The 14,301-nt window shown below is 51.8% G+C and overlaps 2 protein-coding genes across 8 annotated transcripts in view; both read left to right on the plus strand.

Moving 5' to 3' along the window:
• The window catches only part of SIN3A (SIN3 transcription regulator family member A), a 62,312-nt gene extending 60,666 nt beyond the window's left edge, over positions 1-1,646 (plus strand). The window contains 1 exon segment of the mRNA XM_028508138.2: positions 466-1,646. Within this exon segment, the coding sequence (XP_028363939.1) occupies positions 466-696 (231 nt within the window). The 3' untranslated portion in view covers positions 697-1,646.
• Positions 1,647-2,926: 1,280 nt separating this feature from the next.
• On the plus strand, positions 2,927-13,945 carry MAN2C1 (mannosidase alpha class 2C member 1). Of its 7 annotated transcripts, none has more exons than XM_036027661.1 (26): positions 2,927-3,798; positions 4,040-4,165; positions 4,598-4,721; positions 5,597-5,667; positions 6,711-6,888; positions 7,175-7,364; positions 8,032-8,138; positions 8,317-8,427; positions 8,743-8,835; positions 8,965-9,081; positions 9,310-9,405; positions 9,501-9,646; positions 10,014-10,137; positions 10,483-10,604; positions 10,726-10,811; positions 10,954-11,109; positions 11,292-11,416; positions 11,533-11,663; positions 11,907-12,011; positions 12,113-12,269; positions 12,381-12,524; positions 12,887-12,996; positions 13,087-13,166; positions 13,300-13,448; positions 13,534-13,643; positions 13,720-13,942. In XM_036027661.1, exons 1-26 carry the CDS (start codon positions 3,698-3,700, stop codon positions 13,853-13,855), a joined length of 3,195 nt encoding a protein of 1,064 aa, XP_035883554.1. In that variant the 5' UTR covers positions 2,927-3,697; the 3' UTR covers positions 13,856-13,942. The 7 variants fall into 7 exon arrangements, with proteins under 7 accessions (XP_035883554.1, XP_028361866.1, XP_035883533.1 ...); XM_028506065.2 differs by having other exon boundaries at positions 11,305-11,402; positions 11,569-11,663; XM_036027640.1 differs by lacking the exon at positions 8,743-8,835 and having other exon boundaries at positions 11,305-11,402; positions 11,569-11,663.
• The last annotated feature ends 356 nt before the right edge of the window (positions 13,946-14,301 follow it).

Raw genomic sequence — 14,301 nt, forward strand, 5'->3', positions numbered from 1 at the left:
CTAGTATGTCAGTGGTACCAAAAAACTTCACAAACTACTTTTGACATCTTTGCAGTTAGTCCCGCACCTTCTCCATACACTGCACAAATCTTTTTTTTTCTGCATTTCAGTTGCATTTTTACCTTTTTTGAGATAATAAAGCATAATATGCTGAAAAAGTCATGTATCTTCAATATTAAAATGGCTGCACAAAAGTTTTGATAAAGCTTTTTTTAACGCACACTGATATGACAGCTGTCACAATGCAATCTAACAAAATTGTTTCGAATGAAATTAAAGAGAACTAAGCACTACTAGAGCTATCCATCATATGAAAAAAACTAAGCAAACTTTTTGGCCAAACCAGTATTTGAAGGGGTGTTTTTTTTTTTTGTTTGGTTTTTTTTTTGTTTGTTTGTTTGTTTGTTTTGGTCCTAGTTCATGGGGTTTTTTTTGTTTGTTTGTTTTTGCTTGTCTGTTTTGCAGTCCCATGAGCGTGTAAGCAAGAGGCTACATCAGAGGTTCCAGGCCTGGGTAGATAAATGGACCAAGGAGCATGTGCCCCGTGAAATGGAAGCAGAGACCAGCAAGTGGCTCATGGGTGAGGGGCTGGAGGGCCTGGTGCCCTGTACCACCACCTGTGACACAGAGACCTTGCATTTTGTGAGCATTAACAAGTACCGTGTCAAATATGGCACAGTGTTCAAAACCCCGTAACTGCAAAGCCAGAGCAGATAACTTGAGGGAGGTGTGTGTGGGGTGGGGGTGGGTTCACATGCCCTCACACACACTGAAGAAACAAGGAAGATGCCTTTCAAGCCTCACTGGGCCTCTCTGGGACATGGCCACCTAATCTGTGCGTGTAGCCTGACACCAAGTGGGCTACACGTAATAAACATGGGTACCTTACAAAGTCGACCGGAGCTGGAACTTTCCCCAAGGGGATTGGGTATTGTCCTGCCCTGAAGGGGAAGATCCATGCAAGCACAGACACGCAGCTTGCTTGCACACACCAGCAGAGCTAAGACTGGAGTCTCCTGGGGCCTGACCTTCGATGAGGGAACCAGGTGCTGTTCACATCTTGGCTGGATGGGCGTACATTGACAAACAGACTGGGGAAGAATGCAACGCCCAGATGGGTTGTAACTCTCATGGTCACTGCTCCTCTTCTCTCCCCCCAAAGGGGAACAAAACTGGATTTGATTTTTTTCTTTTTTTCCTGGTCACTCGAGCACATCTAGAGCATCCATTAGATTTTATCTGGGACCCGCAGTTTGGCTTTGGGATTGATCATCTTGTGGATTTGATTCCTGACAAATCCCTTGCTGCCTCCCTTTTATTCTCTCCTCTGGTTATCAACCTCAACAAGTTCAAATTAGCCCTTTTTAGCTCCCGTGGAACTGTTTTGTACCTGCTTCTTTACAAGTCTGCCCTAGTGCCATCCACCAGCTTTACTCTTTCTCACTTTCTCACACACAATTTTAACTTGATTTTTCCCTTTTTTTTGTAAATAATGTACATACTGTCAATTTTTTATTAAAAGAAATATGCTTTGATGTGCTAGCATAACTGTTCTAGCTTCTTGTGTACCATAGTTCTACATGGCTTCGGATTTAGTACCTATGAACAGGTGTGCAAGACATTTATTACAGTTTTTACCAAAGGGAGTTAACTGTTGTAGTACTTTGTGTAAAACTTGTCTTCCCCTTGCCCCAAACTTTTTTTTTCTTTCTTTCTTTTTTCTTTTCTTTTTTTTTTTTTTTTTTTTTGTAAATAAATAAAGCTTGGTTCTTAAGGAATAAATTTGCAACCCAAGTCCCTTGTCCTCACCAGAGAACTATTACAAAGCAGGGATTTGGGCTCAGTTCCTTATCAACGGTACCAACAGGCTTTTGCTTTAGTTAGTGGTCAGTTGCAATTAAGTCAAAGTATTCCAAATTTTTGAAGCAGAATATAATTCTTTCAGTATGTTTTTTTTCCTCTTAACTATTTAGAAATATGTGTTATCTGGGTAAGTTGTCTAGCTATATAGTTTCTATTTCTCTCTATATTTTTTCTTACCCTTACTGGAAATGGGAGTGAACAATTTAGATACCAAACTAGTACTTGAAAGAAGTGTGTATAAGGTGTGTGGTATATCATTGGGGGTGGGAGGGAGAAGATATGGCACACTTCATTACTAACTGCAAATGGGATATATATATAATTAACATAAATTTAAGCTGGCAGGCATTTAAACATGAGTGATTAGGATTTTTATATGTGGTCACCCTGGACTAATGGTGGATTTTCCTCCAGCAATCACTGAAATCCCTCCAGAAATCAAGGAAAGTAATCAGTGTTTTGTGTGGTTTTGTTTACTTCTTATCTACCCCCCACCCCCAAAAAACCCACAAATTTTTGGTTTCTGGACTTTCAGATACATGGTAGACTTCTGACTTTTTGTTTGTGTGTGTGGACAGAGGAATGACAAAAAACTATGAACCCAGAAATGTAGGGTGTGAAAAGAGCCTTGTGGGAGGAGATTCTAGGGTGAAGCTGGGGTGGTCCCTGACTTGCAGATGGAGTGATACATACAGATTGGGGAGGAGAGATCTTCAGGTTTTCCCAGGAATAACTCACCTATTCCCCTCTGCTTACTCATGAAAGGTCCTGTTGACTTGGGATTATGGGGGAAATTGATGGGGCCCCAGTTCTTGCTGTCCCTGCAGTGTTAGGTCCAGAGTACCTGCTTGCAGGTCAGGAATAGGGTTTCCAGGCCAGTTCAAGAGAAAAACTCAACCCACCAGTGCAACCAGAAAGAAGGGGGAATGTCACCTACAGTTAGGATTTTCACAAGCAGCATTTTTATTCCTCTTCTGATACTTAAGCTCCAATCTGTAAACCCAGCCTGTATTAGAGCTGGCAGGTTTTATTTATTTATGTTTCAGTTATGTTTGGTTTTGTGGACTTAGTCACCTTTCCTTGCAATTTGCATTTGAAATATACATATAAGCTGGTTAGTATTTCTATTAAAATATCAGGGCTAATGCTGTGTATATACTTTTCTTACTAATGATTTTATAGACGAGAAATCTAGCAATCCTAGGAAGAAAAAAAAAGTAATGTGAAAATGAAGTTAGAGGTGTGTCTGGCATTATGGCTTCTCTGAATTCTTCAGTCCTGTGTGGTGGAATACAGTATTTTATTAGCATCTTCAATGCTATGACTAACATGGCATTTCAAATCGAAATCTTTCTAGTTTCTGGTAGTTACCAACAGCTGTAAAACATAAAATAGGTGGTAGAGGAAGCTGAGGTGCAAAGCCCTCCCTAATTAACCCCAGGTCTATTCCTGGCACCCCAGCTCTCTAGGTTTTTGAGGGAGCCACAGGCCTGGCTGACAACTGGAGGGCCAGGAGCTTACCACTTGTAGCTGCTGAGGCTGAGGGACCTGCTTCTGCTGTGCCAGGACTTTCGGAGAATGTAAACGTCAAACTTGCCATTTTATTTAGGGACTTGCTAAGTGGCCCACTAGCCCGGAAGAGATAGAGGAGAGCCCCGGAAGTGCTTAATAGTACCCTGCTCGAGATTCAGAGCACCTGGGCTTTCAGGAGCCGCGGTGTTACCAAAAAAAGCGTCCCGCGGCAGGAAGGCTTCTTTTGGATGCTGGAACCTCTGGTTCCGGTCCGCGCTGGCAGCACCCGAGACCTTCCGGGAGGAGTACTGGGCTTGTGGCAATGGCAGCGGCACCGTTTCTGAAGCACTGGCGCACTACGCTGGAGCGGGTGGAGAAATTTGTGTCGCCACTCTACTCTACGGACTGCAACCTCCGCGGCAGGTGTGGCCTCCTCGCTCTGGGCGCTGGCGGGGCCCCTCCCGCATGCCTCAGCCTTCCTTTATACGGATAAACCTAATAAGCTTCGACCACCCAAACTGAGGGAAAATGCCCGCCCTCTGCAGACAGGGCGAGGGAAGAGGGTGGGAAGGCTGTGTTTGGGGAAACGCTCTCGCTGATGGGCTGCTGGTGGGTAAGCGGGAATTTGGCCTCCGGCGTGAGCCCACCGGCCCCTCTTGCTTAGGCTCTTCGGAGACAGCTGCCCGGTGGCTGCGCTCTCTAGCTTCCTGACGCCCGAGAGGCTGTCCTACCAGGAGGCAGTCCAGCAGGACTTCCGCCCTGCGCAGGTCGGCGACAGCTTCGGACCCACGTGGGTAATGCCTAGAGGCGGGGCGGGGCCAGCAGGCGGAAGGGAAGGTACCCCTCTGGGCTGGTTCACTCCTGATGGCCACACCTCCACCATCGGCCGTCTGCCTTAGCACTTAGGGCAGAACTGCACCCCCTGCTGGGAACATCTCCATGGTCCCTTAGCATGGAAGAGTTCATTTTCTCATTTCTCCCAGTCTTTCGACTCCCCTTAAGAAAGTTACTCAAAGATGGATCACCTGACCTTTTACTCCTCTGCCTCTTCCCATCACCTTGCTGCACACACCTTGCTCCTTTATTGTGGATCAAATCTGAGTACTTTGTAATGCATAGAGAAAGTCTCAAGCCCTTACCGACCCTTACTTAATCCAAGGAACTACTATTTCAAAAGGATAGGGCTTCCACCCTGAGGCCCACCTAACTGGCTCTCTTGCAGGTGGTGGACTTGTTGGTTCCGGGTGGAGCTGACCATCCCAGAGGCATGGGTGGGTCAGGAAGTTCACCTTCGCTGGGAAAGTGATGGAGAAGGCCTGGTGTGGCGTGATGGGGAACCAGTTCAGGTAAGGAGCCTTGCCCTAGGGACAATCGTGGCCACATTTTAGCGCTAATCTCTGGAAGCCATAGCCGAGTGGCTCTGCCTGCAGGATGGTATCAGTATTTCAGGACTGGGGGCGTTTCTACTTGGGCCTCTGTGCTTGGTTGGGTCCCTGTCACATTGGGTAAGTTAAATGAATTGCTTTTGAGTTGCATTTAAGTTCTTTTCCCCTGAAATAATGGATTTCACCCTACCACCCCATCCCAATTCTCCAGATACAACTAACCTTTGCTAAGTGTCTTGTTTATGCACCTAACAATATCTTTATAATCATATTTGGGTCTTTATCACCGTTTACAGATTAAGAAGCTGAGATATGTAGAGGTAGTTCACTTGCTCGGTTTACACAGCCTTCATTCCAATTGGACTTTCAGTCTCAGGGTAGGATTGTTGTCCTACCTGTATGGCAGAGCCCTCCCTCCCTCCATCCAGTGGCTCAGCAGATGTCTCCTGAATGCCTTGTCTGGGCCATGCCCTGTTTTAAGCTCTGGGACTATAGCAGAGAGTGAGACAAACCTGCCCCTGACTTTACAGAGTTTCCCTTAACATACTTATTAGGGGGTACAGAAGCCACACCCAGTACTCCTGATGCCTGACCAGGACCTTTCCCATAAAACCAGGGGCTTTTCTGCTGGTGCCATGTGGTGGTGATGGTACTGATTGCCATGGGGATTAGGCCACCTGCTACCAGGGGTCCCTGATTTATCATTCTTGACCTTGCCTAGGAGAAAGAAGCCAAAGCTGGAGACCAGGTGGAGTGTCCTGGACTCCCTCAGCTTATACTTCACCTGAACTGTCCAAAAACCTCAAGACCTGTTTCTTTCACTCTCCTCCCACCAGGGTTTGACCAAAGAAGGGGATAAGACCAGCTATGTCCTGACTGATAGGCTGGGGGAAGGAGATCCCCGGAGGTAAGTCCCTGTGCTCTGGTTGACCAAGGATATGCAGGAGGGGACACTAGAGGGGGAGGACACATTGGTGGGAGCAAAGGCCCAGAATGATCTTGGAACACACCCACCTCCACCGCAACCATCTCAGAGTTTGTTTTGTAAAAACAGGATTATTTTTTCTGGCTATAAAAAATGTTTACCTTCTTGTTGTAAATATGGACCTCCCATTATACCACCACCTAGAGATGACCATTATTCACATGTCAGCATTCATCTCAGGAATTCTTGCAGATGTGGCTTTAGTTTACTAGTTGAGATTATATCTCTGATATTTTGTGTCCTGAATTTTTTCACTCTGTATTAGAAAATGGACATTTATGACACCATTAAAACTCTTAGACTTTGTGATTGTGTTATAATATTTATTGAACACTGTGTGTCTAATGCTTCTAGACACTGGGCCTGTGGTGGTGAGTAATGTGGTCCTATGCAGCAAGGGGGTTCATGCATGCTCATACAACTATAAAACTGATGTGGGTTCTGGGAGAAAACACTGGGAGCTCAATCTGAGAACTCTGTTTCAGATTTAGGAGGGAGTGGGGAAAGGGTCAGGGAGGCCTTCCCCAAAGAAATCGTGGTTACTCTCTAAAGACTGAGTAGGACAGCCCTGCAGCCCAATATGCTGCTCCAGAGAACAGCCCTCCTTGGGTTGGCTGATGGGTCTTTGCTCTGAGAGATCCCAACTAGTTTTTAATACGCAAAGACATTTCTGAGACCAAGGTAGTGCTTTGTAAAGACAGCTTTGGGAACAAAAGGCTAAATAGCAACATGATTTACACAGTTCTAGACTGAGCGGCTTGGTTTTTGCCAATCATAATAGAGTTCTCGTTATCATCACATGGGTGCAGGTTCGTGATACTACTATGACCCTCTTCACACAGACTTGACATATGGGATCATGGAGGTGAATGGGAAGGAGTCATCTGGATGCCCCCTCAGTCCTCCCATGCCCCCAGAGTCCTCTGCCAGTCCCTTGGCCTGAGACTTTCTTTCCACGTTTGTAGCCTGATCCTGTATGTGGAAGTTGCCTGCAATGGGCTCCTGGGGGCTGGGAAGGGCACCATGATTGCAGCCCCAGACCCAGAGAAGATGTTCCAGGTGAGCAGGGCCGAGCTGGCCTTGTTCCACCGGGATGTCCACAAACTCCTGGTGGATCTGGAGTTGCTGTTGGGCGTGGCCAAGGTACTTGATACCCCCACCCTACCTCATCACTCTAGAACTCCAGGCAGGTTGTTTCTTGAGTCAGATAGTTGGGACTTTGGGAATGCACAACAGGGAGAGTGTTTCTGCCTGCCCTAGAGTTGATGTAAAGGGGAGAAGGGAAACAATGCTGAGCAGGGAGACTGTCAGGGTCAAAGAGTTGGAGATAGGGAAGAGCTCTGCTGATGACCCTTGGGAGATCTGCAGGGCCTAGTTCTGGAGACTCTGGCTTGTTTAAGATGGGATTAAGGGGAGAACCCTGCTGTAGGGCCTTGGGGAAGACAACCAGCGCAGCTTCCAGGCACTGTACACAGCCAACCAGATTGTGAACGTTTGTGACCCTGCGGAGCCTGAAACCTTCCCAGCGGCCCAGGACCTGGCCTCCAAGTTCTTTGGTCAACGTGGAGGTGAAAGCCAACATACCATTCATGCCATGGGGCACTGCCACATTGATACAGGTAGGGGGACTGTTGCCTAGGGGATGCAGGAGTGACCTTGAAGTCTGGATGTGCCCTGGAAGCACTGTGTGATCTTCAGCCAGTTCTTGCCCCTCTTGGGCTTCAGTCTTTCCAAGGGGACTGGAATGTGGGCTTTGCTAGGTATAACTTCACTTATTCTTTCAACAAAATCGGATGCTCCATGTGAACCCATGCATGGGTGGGGGCTCTGCCTGGTGAGGAAGGAACTGAGGCCTAGAGGTAAGGGGAGGCTATAGTGTTCCATGTTGGGTGGCTGACCAGGCCAAGTTCATCTTGGGGAGCTGTGCCCTCTGTTCTGGGATACCCATCAATGTGTGTTAGGGATAGGGTTAACTTGCTGCTCCTTAAAGTACCCTTACTGCGGGTGTCTAAACTTCTGGGTCCTTTATTTCCTGACCTCTAACGTTGACCTGATAGCCCTAGTGGCCTTCCTGTCTCACCCCTTACTCCCACCTAGTAGGAGTGATTTGAACTGCTAGCTCAGGAGGGATATCACAGGACTTTTCAGGGAAAGGGGCCTGGGATGGGAGGAGAGCTAAGAAGACCCTAGGGGCCCGTACTGGGCCTGGTCAGAGTGCTGGGGCAAAGGGTGAGGCTGGAGATCTGTGTGGAGCTGGGGACCTTGTTGTTCTTTCTCCCCATCTAGCCTGGCTTTGGCCCTTCAAGGAGACAGTGCGGAAATGTGCTCGGAGTTGGATAACAGCTGTGCAGCTCATGGAGCGGAACCCTGAGTTCATCTTTGTCTGTTCCCAGGTCAGGGGGCAGCCATGTGGGGACACCAGAAACCCAGTAGGTCCAATATTGAGGTTCTAAGGGCCTCCTCAGCCTGAGGGGCAGGGCTTTTCCCCACCTTCATCTGGATCCCAGATTCTTGGACCTGGGTGGGGTTCTTGTCACTCCTGGCACAGCCCCTGTCCCATCTCCCTCCCAGGCGCAGCAGCTCGAGTGGGTGAGGAACCACTACCCTGGCTTGTATGCCCGGCTACAGGAGTTCGCCTGCCATGGGCAGTTTGTGCCTGTAGGGGGCACCTGGGTGGAGATGGTAAGTGCAATCTGCACACCATCAGCCTAAGGCTTTCCTCCTCAGCTTTCTGCAGGTCCTTCACAACCTATCTGTGGCAGTGGCTTGGGGCTCAAAGGGGGAGGAGACTCTTAAGCAAGGTGACAGGCTGTCTCCATGACCAAACCCAGAAGCTCCCCTTCCAGCAGATAGACGGGTCTGAAACCAGAAGATACATACTTCCTGGATGCTAGCTGTAACTCCTGGGTCAGAGCCACGGCTTCTGATGGGGTGGGGTCGGCATGAGCTCCCACCTCTTCCCCATGTGGTGCTGATCCCCTCTTCCCTCACTGCCAGGATGGGAACATTCCTAGTGGAGAGGCCATGGTGAGGCAGTTCCTACAGGGCCAGAACTTCTTCCTGCAGGAGTTTGGGAAGATGTGCACTGAGGTAGGCTGGGCCCTGCAATCTCTTCAGGCAGACTGGGTTAGAGCTTGGTGTGGAGAGATGAGGGGCTGAGGCTGGGGCTGCTCTGCCAAGAACCCTGATTCTCATGCCCCAGAGGCCCTTTTCCTGCAGTTCTGGCTGCCAGACACGTTTGGCTATTCAGCACAGCTTCCTCAGATCATGCGCAGCTGTGGCATCAGACACTTCCTGACCCAGAAACTGAGCTGGAACTTGGTGAACAACTTCCCGGTGAGCAGACCCCAGTGGGTAACGTTAGAGTGGGTCTGGGTCCCACCTGGCCCACTCATCTCTTCCCCAGGCTTATTCAGGGGTCCTGGACAAACCACCCAACCCCCACCCAGAGAGGGTGTGCTTCCTCCAAGGGCACACTAGGGGCAGGGCAGGGCAGGCCTAGAGCACCCAGCTCTGCCTCAGCTCTAACACTAGCCTCTCTCCTCTGCCTCTGCCTGCCTGCAGCACCATACCTTTTTCTGGGAAGGGCTGGATGGCTCCCGTGTGCTGGCTCACTTCCCACCTGGTGACTCATATGGGATGGAGGGCAGTGTGGAGGAGGTGAGAGGGTTCCTAGTGGGGCCAGGGAGGTAGGTTGGAGAGGCTAGGTGTCCTGTCCTAGACTAAACCATGCTGCCCTGCCCCTGCCTGTCCAGGTGCTGAAGACCGTGGCCAAAAACCGGGACAAAGGGCGGACCAATCACAGTGCCTTCCTCTTTGGCTTTGGGGATGGGGGCGGTGGCCCCACGCAGACCATGGTGGACCGCTTGAAGCGTCTGTACAATACAGACGGGCTGCCCAGGTCAGGCCTGGCCCACCAGCAGCCTTCATTGAGCTGCTCCATCAGCCCCTGCCTTGAGCCCTTTCTACTCAAAAGTTTGACCCCACCCATCCATTAGACCAGTCCCGCTCCAATCCTGTTCCATGGGCTCCTTCCACCTTCTACCTTGGGGGTGAGGTAGGGTGAAAGCTGAGGGTGGGAAGGAACTTAAACTCACCAGAGAGGAAAACTCTTCCTGGGATTTCTAGAGTTGGTTTTGTGTAGACAGCATTCTGGGGGCAGCTCCTTTCTTCAGGAACTGGATCGCTGATCTGTTCTGGTATGGATGAAGGTTGAGTCATGTGGCCCCCCACAAGGCTGGGAGACCCAGGCTTGCATTCTCCCTCAGGGTGCAGCTGTCTTCTCCGGGGCAACTCTTCTCAATGCTGGAGAGCGACTCAGAGCAGCTGTGCACATGGGTCGGGGAGCTCTTCCTGGAGCTGCATAATGGCACCTACACCACCCACGCCCAGGTCAGGAGCCAGTCACTCAGCCGAGCAGGGAGAGCGTGCTTGTGTTGTATAGAGTCAGTGAAAGAAACAGGACAGAGCCCACCCAGATCTGGGGGAGGAGGCTTGTGCTCCAAGGAGGAGCTGAGAGAAGTGCAAGAGCCGTGTTGATCAGGAGTCTGAAGGAGGGAGGCATTTGGGACAATGTCACCTACAAGAGGCTTTATCCAGGAGGTCCTGGGGAGCCATTAGATGATGTTCTGAGTCAGGACATCAGGTATTCTGAGCCATGGAGGGCTTTGGAAGCTGTTCTGGGATGCTTGGGCAGGTTCTAGACTCATCCTTTTTGCCTTGCTGGCCCTGGCTCAGATCAAGAAGGGGAACCGGGAGTGTGAGCGCATCCTTCATGACGTGGAGCTGCTCAGCAGCCTGGCCCTGGTCCGCAGCACCCCATTTCTGTACCCAGCAGCCCAGCTGCAGGGCCTCTGGAGGTCAGCCTGGCTCTGCCTGTCACCTGCCTGACTCCACCCAGAGACCTCTGTGGCTGCTCCTCCCAGCCTTTATTCTTCCCACCCTCCTGGCCTTCCCCATTCCTGCCCTTGACCCCTGCAGGCTTCTACTCCTGAACCAGTTCCACGATGTGGTGACTGGAAGCTGCATTCAGCTAGTGGCCGAGGAAGCCATGTGCCACTATGAAGGTTAGGCTGAGAACATTCCCACTGTTTTCTTCAATACCCGGGGCTGATCCCAGAGTGTCACCTGTAGGTCACTCAGATCATCCCAGTTGGTTGTAGGAAGCCTCTGTCATTGCCCACTAGTGACCAACTAATTTCTCCTCAGATATCCGTTCCCAAGGCAACACACTGCTTAGCGCTGCAGCTGCAGCCCTGTGTGCTGGGGAACCAGGTCCTGAGGGCCTCCTCATTGTCAACACACTGCCCTGGAAGCGCACTGAAGTTTTGGCCCTGCCCAGGCCTGGTGGAGCCCACAGCTTAGGTATGAGCTGGAGAGAGGGGTTGCTGCTGCAGCAGGAGGGAAGGAGGCCAGATCAAGGGTCAGGGACACTCCCCTGGGGATCTCTGCCCTGGGGTGACCCAGGCTGGAGAGTAGCAGTAGTAGTATCCCTGAATCCCAAAGAGAGGTTTCTGAAAGTTCAAGGAGGCTGCACTCATGCCCAGTTCTCATCCTCAGCACTGGTGACAGTGCCCAGCATGGGTTATGCTCCTGTTCCAGCCCCCACTTCACTGCAGCCCCTGCTGCCCCAGCAGCCTGTGTTTGTTGTGCAAGAGGTGAGTGCTGGCGTGTCCAGCTGGGTCGGGGCTGTCCTGGAACATTCTTGACAGCATGGGGTTCAGAGCTCCCTGGACTGGAACAAGTGGTGAGATGGGGCTGGGGTGGGGGGCTGTTGGTTGTGGGAAGCCCCTGCCAACTGTGTCAAGGCTCCCTTCTGCCAAGACTGACGGTTCTGTGACTCTGGACAATGGCATCATCCGGGTGAAGCTGGACCCAACTGGCCGCCTGACATCCCTGGTGCTGGTGGCTTCTAGCAGGTGCCAACCCCTCACTGCCCTCTCCCAGGATCTCACAGGTGGATCCCAGACCCTGCTCCCTCTGTCCTCTGGCCACAGCAGCCTACCATTGGTTCTGAGTTGGGACCCACTCATGGAACAAAGCAGGCTGGGCTGGGGAGACCCTTGTCCCTTGGTGTACTCACCCTGCCCCAACCCCACCTTGAGCATCTGGAGACCCCAAAACCATACAGTTGTAAAGTACCAATCCCCATCTCCTTCCAGGGAGGCTATTGCTGAGGGTGCCGTGGGGAACCAGTTTGTGCTGTTTGATGATGTCCCTCTGTACTGGGATGCATGGGATGTCATGGATTACCACCTGGAGACACGGTGCGGGTTGGCAAGATGTGGGGGTGGGGGTGGGACGTACAGGCCTACTGGGCCCTTCATCAGCTGGCCCCAGCTTAGTGCCTCACACATCTGCCCTCTAGGAAGCCAGTGCTAGGCCAGGCAGGGACCCTGGCAGTGGGCACTGAGGGTGGCGTGCGGGGCAGTGCCTGGTTCCTGCTACAGATCAGCCCCAACAGTCGGCTCAGCCAGGAGGTGGTACTGGATGCTGGCTGCCCTTATGTCCGCTTCCACACCGAGGTAGCATGGGGGTAGGATGGTGGCTGCCTTCCGGAAAGTGTGGCTGGTAAGGAGGGGCCAGCCCCAGGCCCATGTGTCTCTCCCTCCCCTCACCCTTGACCCCCACCCCAGGTACATTGGCATGAAGCCCACAAATTCCTGAAGGTGGAGTTCCCTGCCCGTGTGCGGAGCCCCCAGGCCACCTACGAGGTCCAGTTCGGGCACTTGCAGCGGCCTACCCACTACAACACCTCTTGGGACTGGGCACGGTTTGAGGTCTGACACGGGGGGGGGCGGGGGGAGTTGGACTCTTCCTAGCTGGGGAGAGACTAATTGTATGGAATGGGATGGTGAGGAGGAGGAGGAAGAGCAATATTGGCTAATTCTTGAAGTATGCCAGGCATTGTGCTAAATGCTTTATGTTTAGTTTGATACTCATATCCATTCAGTGGGCTAAGTACTAATTGTCCCCATTTCACAGATGAGGAACTGAGGCATAGACAGTTTGGGTGGTGTGTTCAGGACCTCCTATTGCGAGAGCTAGCATTCAATCCTGAGGTCCCAGAACTTGCCTTCACTTCAGTGACTGGAGCAAAAGGAGGAAGGGCCACCAAGTAGGTCTGGGATTTGCCCTTCAGGTGTGGACCCACCGCTGGATGGACTTATCAGAACACGGCTTCGGGCTGGCCCTGCTCAATGACTGCAAGTATGGCTCTTCGGTTCGGGGCAACGTCCTCAGCCTTTCACTGTGAGTCATGTGCCCAAACCTGGGGCCAGCATTGGGGCAGGTCTTCCAGGGCCGAAATTCCAGCCTGGTCCATTCCCACCCTCCTTGCAGCTTGCGGGCCCCTAAGGCCCCTGATGCCACTGCTGACATGGGGCGCCATGAGTTCACATATGCACTGATGCCGCACACGGGTGAGTGCTGCCTCACCCCTTCTCTGCTTTTCTCCAGACCTCGGTTTCTCCAACCGTTGGTGGGGAGGGGAAGACTGCTGCCCTGCGTCTCTACGCATTTGGCACCACGCATTCCTTTTCGGCCCTTGCCCAGGCTCTTTCCAGGATGCTGGTGTTATCCAAGCAGCCTACAGCCTCAACTTCCCTCTGTTGGCTCTGCCCACCCCAGGCCGGGCACCTGTGTCCGCCTGGAGTGCCTTCACTGTGTCCTCCCCCGCTGTGGTGCTGGAGACCGTCAAGAAGGCAATATGCGAGGTGGGGCGGCATGGGGCAGGGACCCGGGCTGCTTCCGACCTTGGCCCCACCCACCATCCCCTTCCCAACCCAGGCTGAAACCAATCCCCAGGACCACACGCTGGTGCTCAGGCTGTACGAGGCCTACGGCAGCCACGTGGATTGCTGGCTGCACACGTCGTTGCCAGTTCAGGAAGCCGTCCTGTGAGTGGGGTGGGAGTGGCAGTCCTGCCCTCACAGGGTCCTCAAGGGAGTCCTTATGGTCCCTCCTGTTCTGCAGCTGCGACCTTCTGGAGCGCCGAGACCCTGCTGGCCACCTGCCCCTTAGGGACTCCCGCCTGAAGCTCACCTTTTCTCCCTTCCAAATTCAATCTCTGTTGCTAGTGCTGCAACCTACCCCTGAACTAAGTCCCTGAGGGTGGAGATTATTTGTGGAAAGCTTTAGGGGTTGCCTGAAGCACTGATGTATGACCTCTTAAACATTAAATCCTTGTCTCAAGACCCCTGCTCACTCCTGCTGTTTCCTCTTAAGGGCCCATCCTCTCAATTTGTGAGGGGAAGGCTTTTCTCCAGGTATTTGGGGGCAAGGGCAAAATCTAAGATAACCTGTGTGTGCAGAGTCTGGGTTGCAGCCCTGGGGGATACTTGGGGATGGGATGATCACAAGATAAGGGCATGAGATAAATCCCTATCGGCAGGGCTGGGTGGGTCAGCACTGACTAGTTAGGGCCAAGTTGGAGGGCAGCCACAGGCCCTGAAGAATCCTGGACTAGAAAAGCTATGGAGCCTAGCCTTGGGCCAGGTTCTGTGCACCACCTGTGCGGGACTGTCCCTGCAGACACAGACTGTCCTCTGACAGCCA

This window comes from Phyllostomus discolor, chromosome 1 (assembly GCF_004126475.2).
Source record: "Phyllostomus discolor isolate MPI-MPIP mPhyDis1 chromosome 1, mPhyDis1.pri.v3, whole genome shotgun sequence".
Lineage (NCBI taxonomy): Eukaryota > Metazoa > Chordata > Mammalia > Chiroptera > Phyllostomidae > Phyllostomus > Phyllostomus discolor.

Coding starts and splice junctions, on each gene's coding strand:
- MAN2C1 (XM_036027661.1), top strand. CDS start 3,698: ATGGCAGCGGCACCGTTTCTGAAGCACTGGCGCACTACGCTGGAGCGG. Junction 8,139..8,316: donor TCATCTTTGTCTGTTCCCAG/GTCAGGGGGCAG, acceptor TCTCCCTCCCAG/GCGCAGCAGCTCGAGTGGGT. Junction 9,082..9,309: donor ACTTGGTGAACAACTTCCCG/GTGAGCAGACCC, acceptor GCCTGCCTGCAG/CACCATACCTTTTTCTGGGA.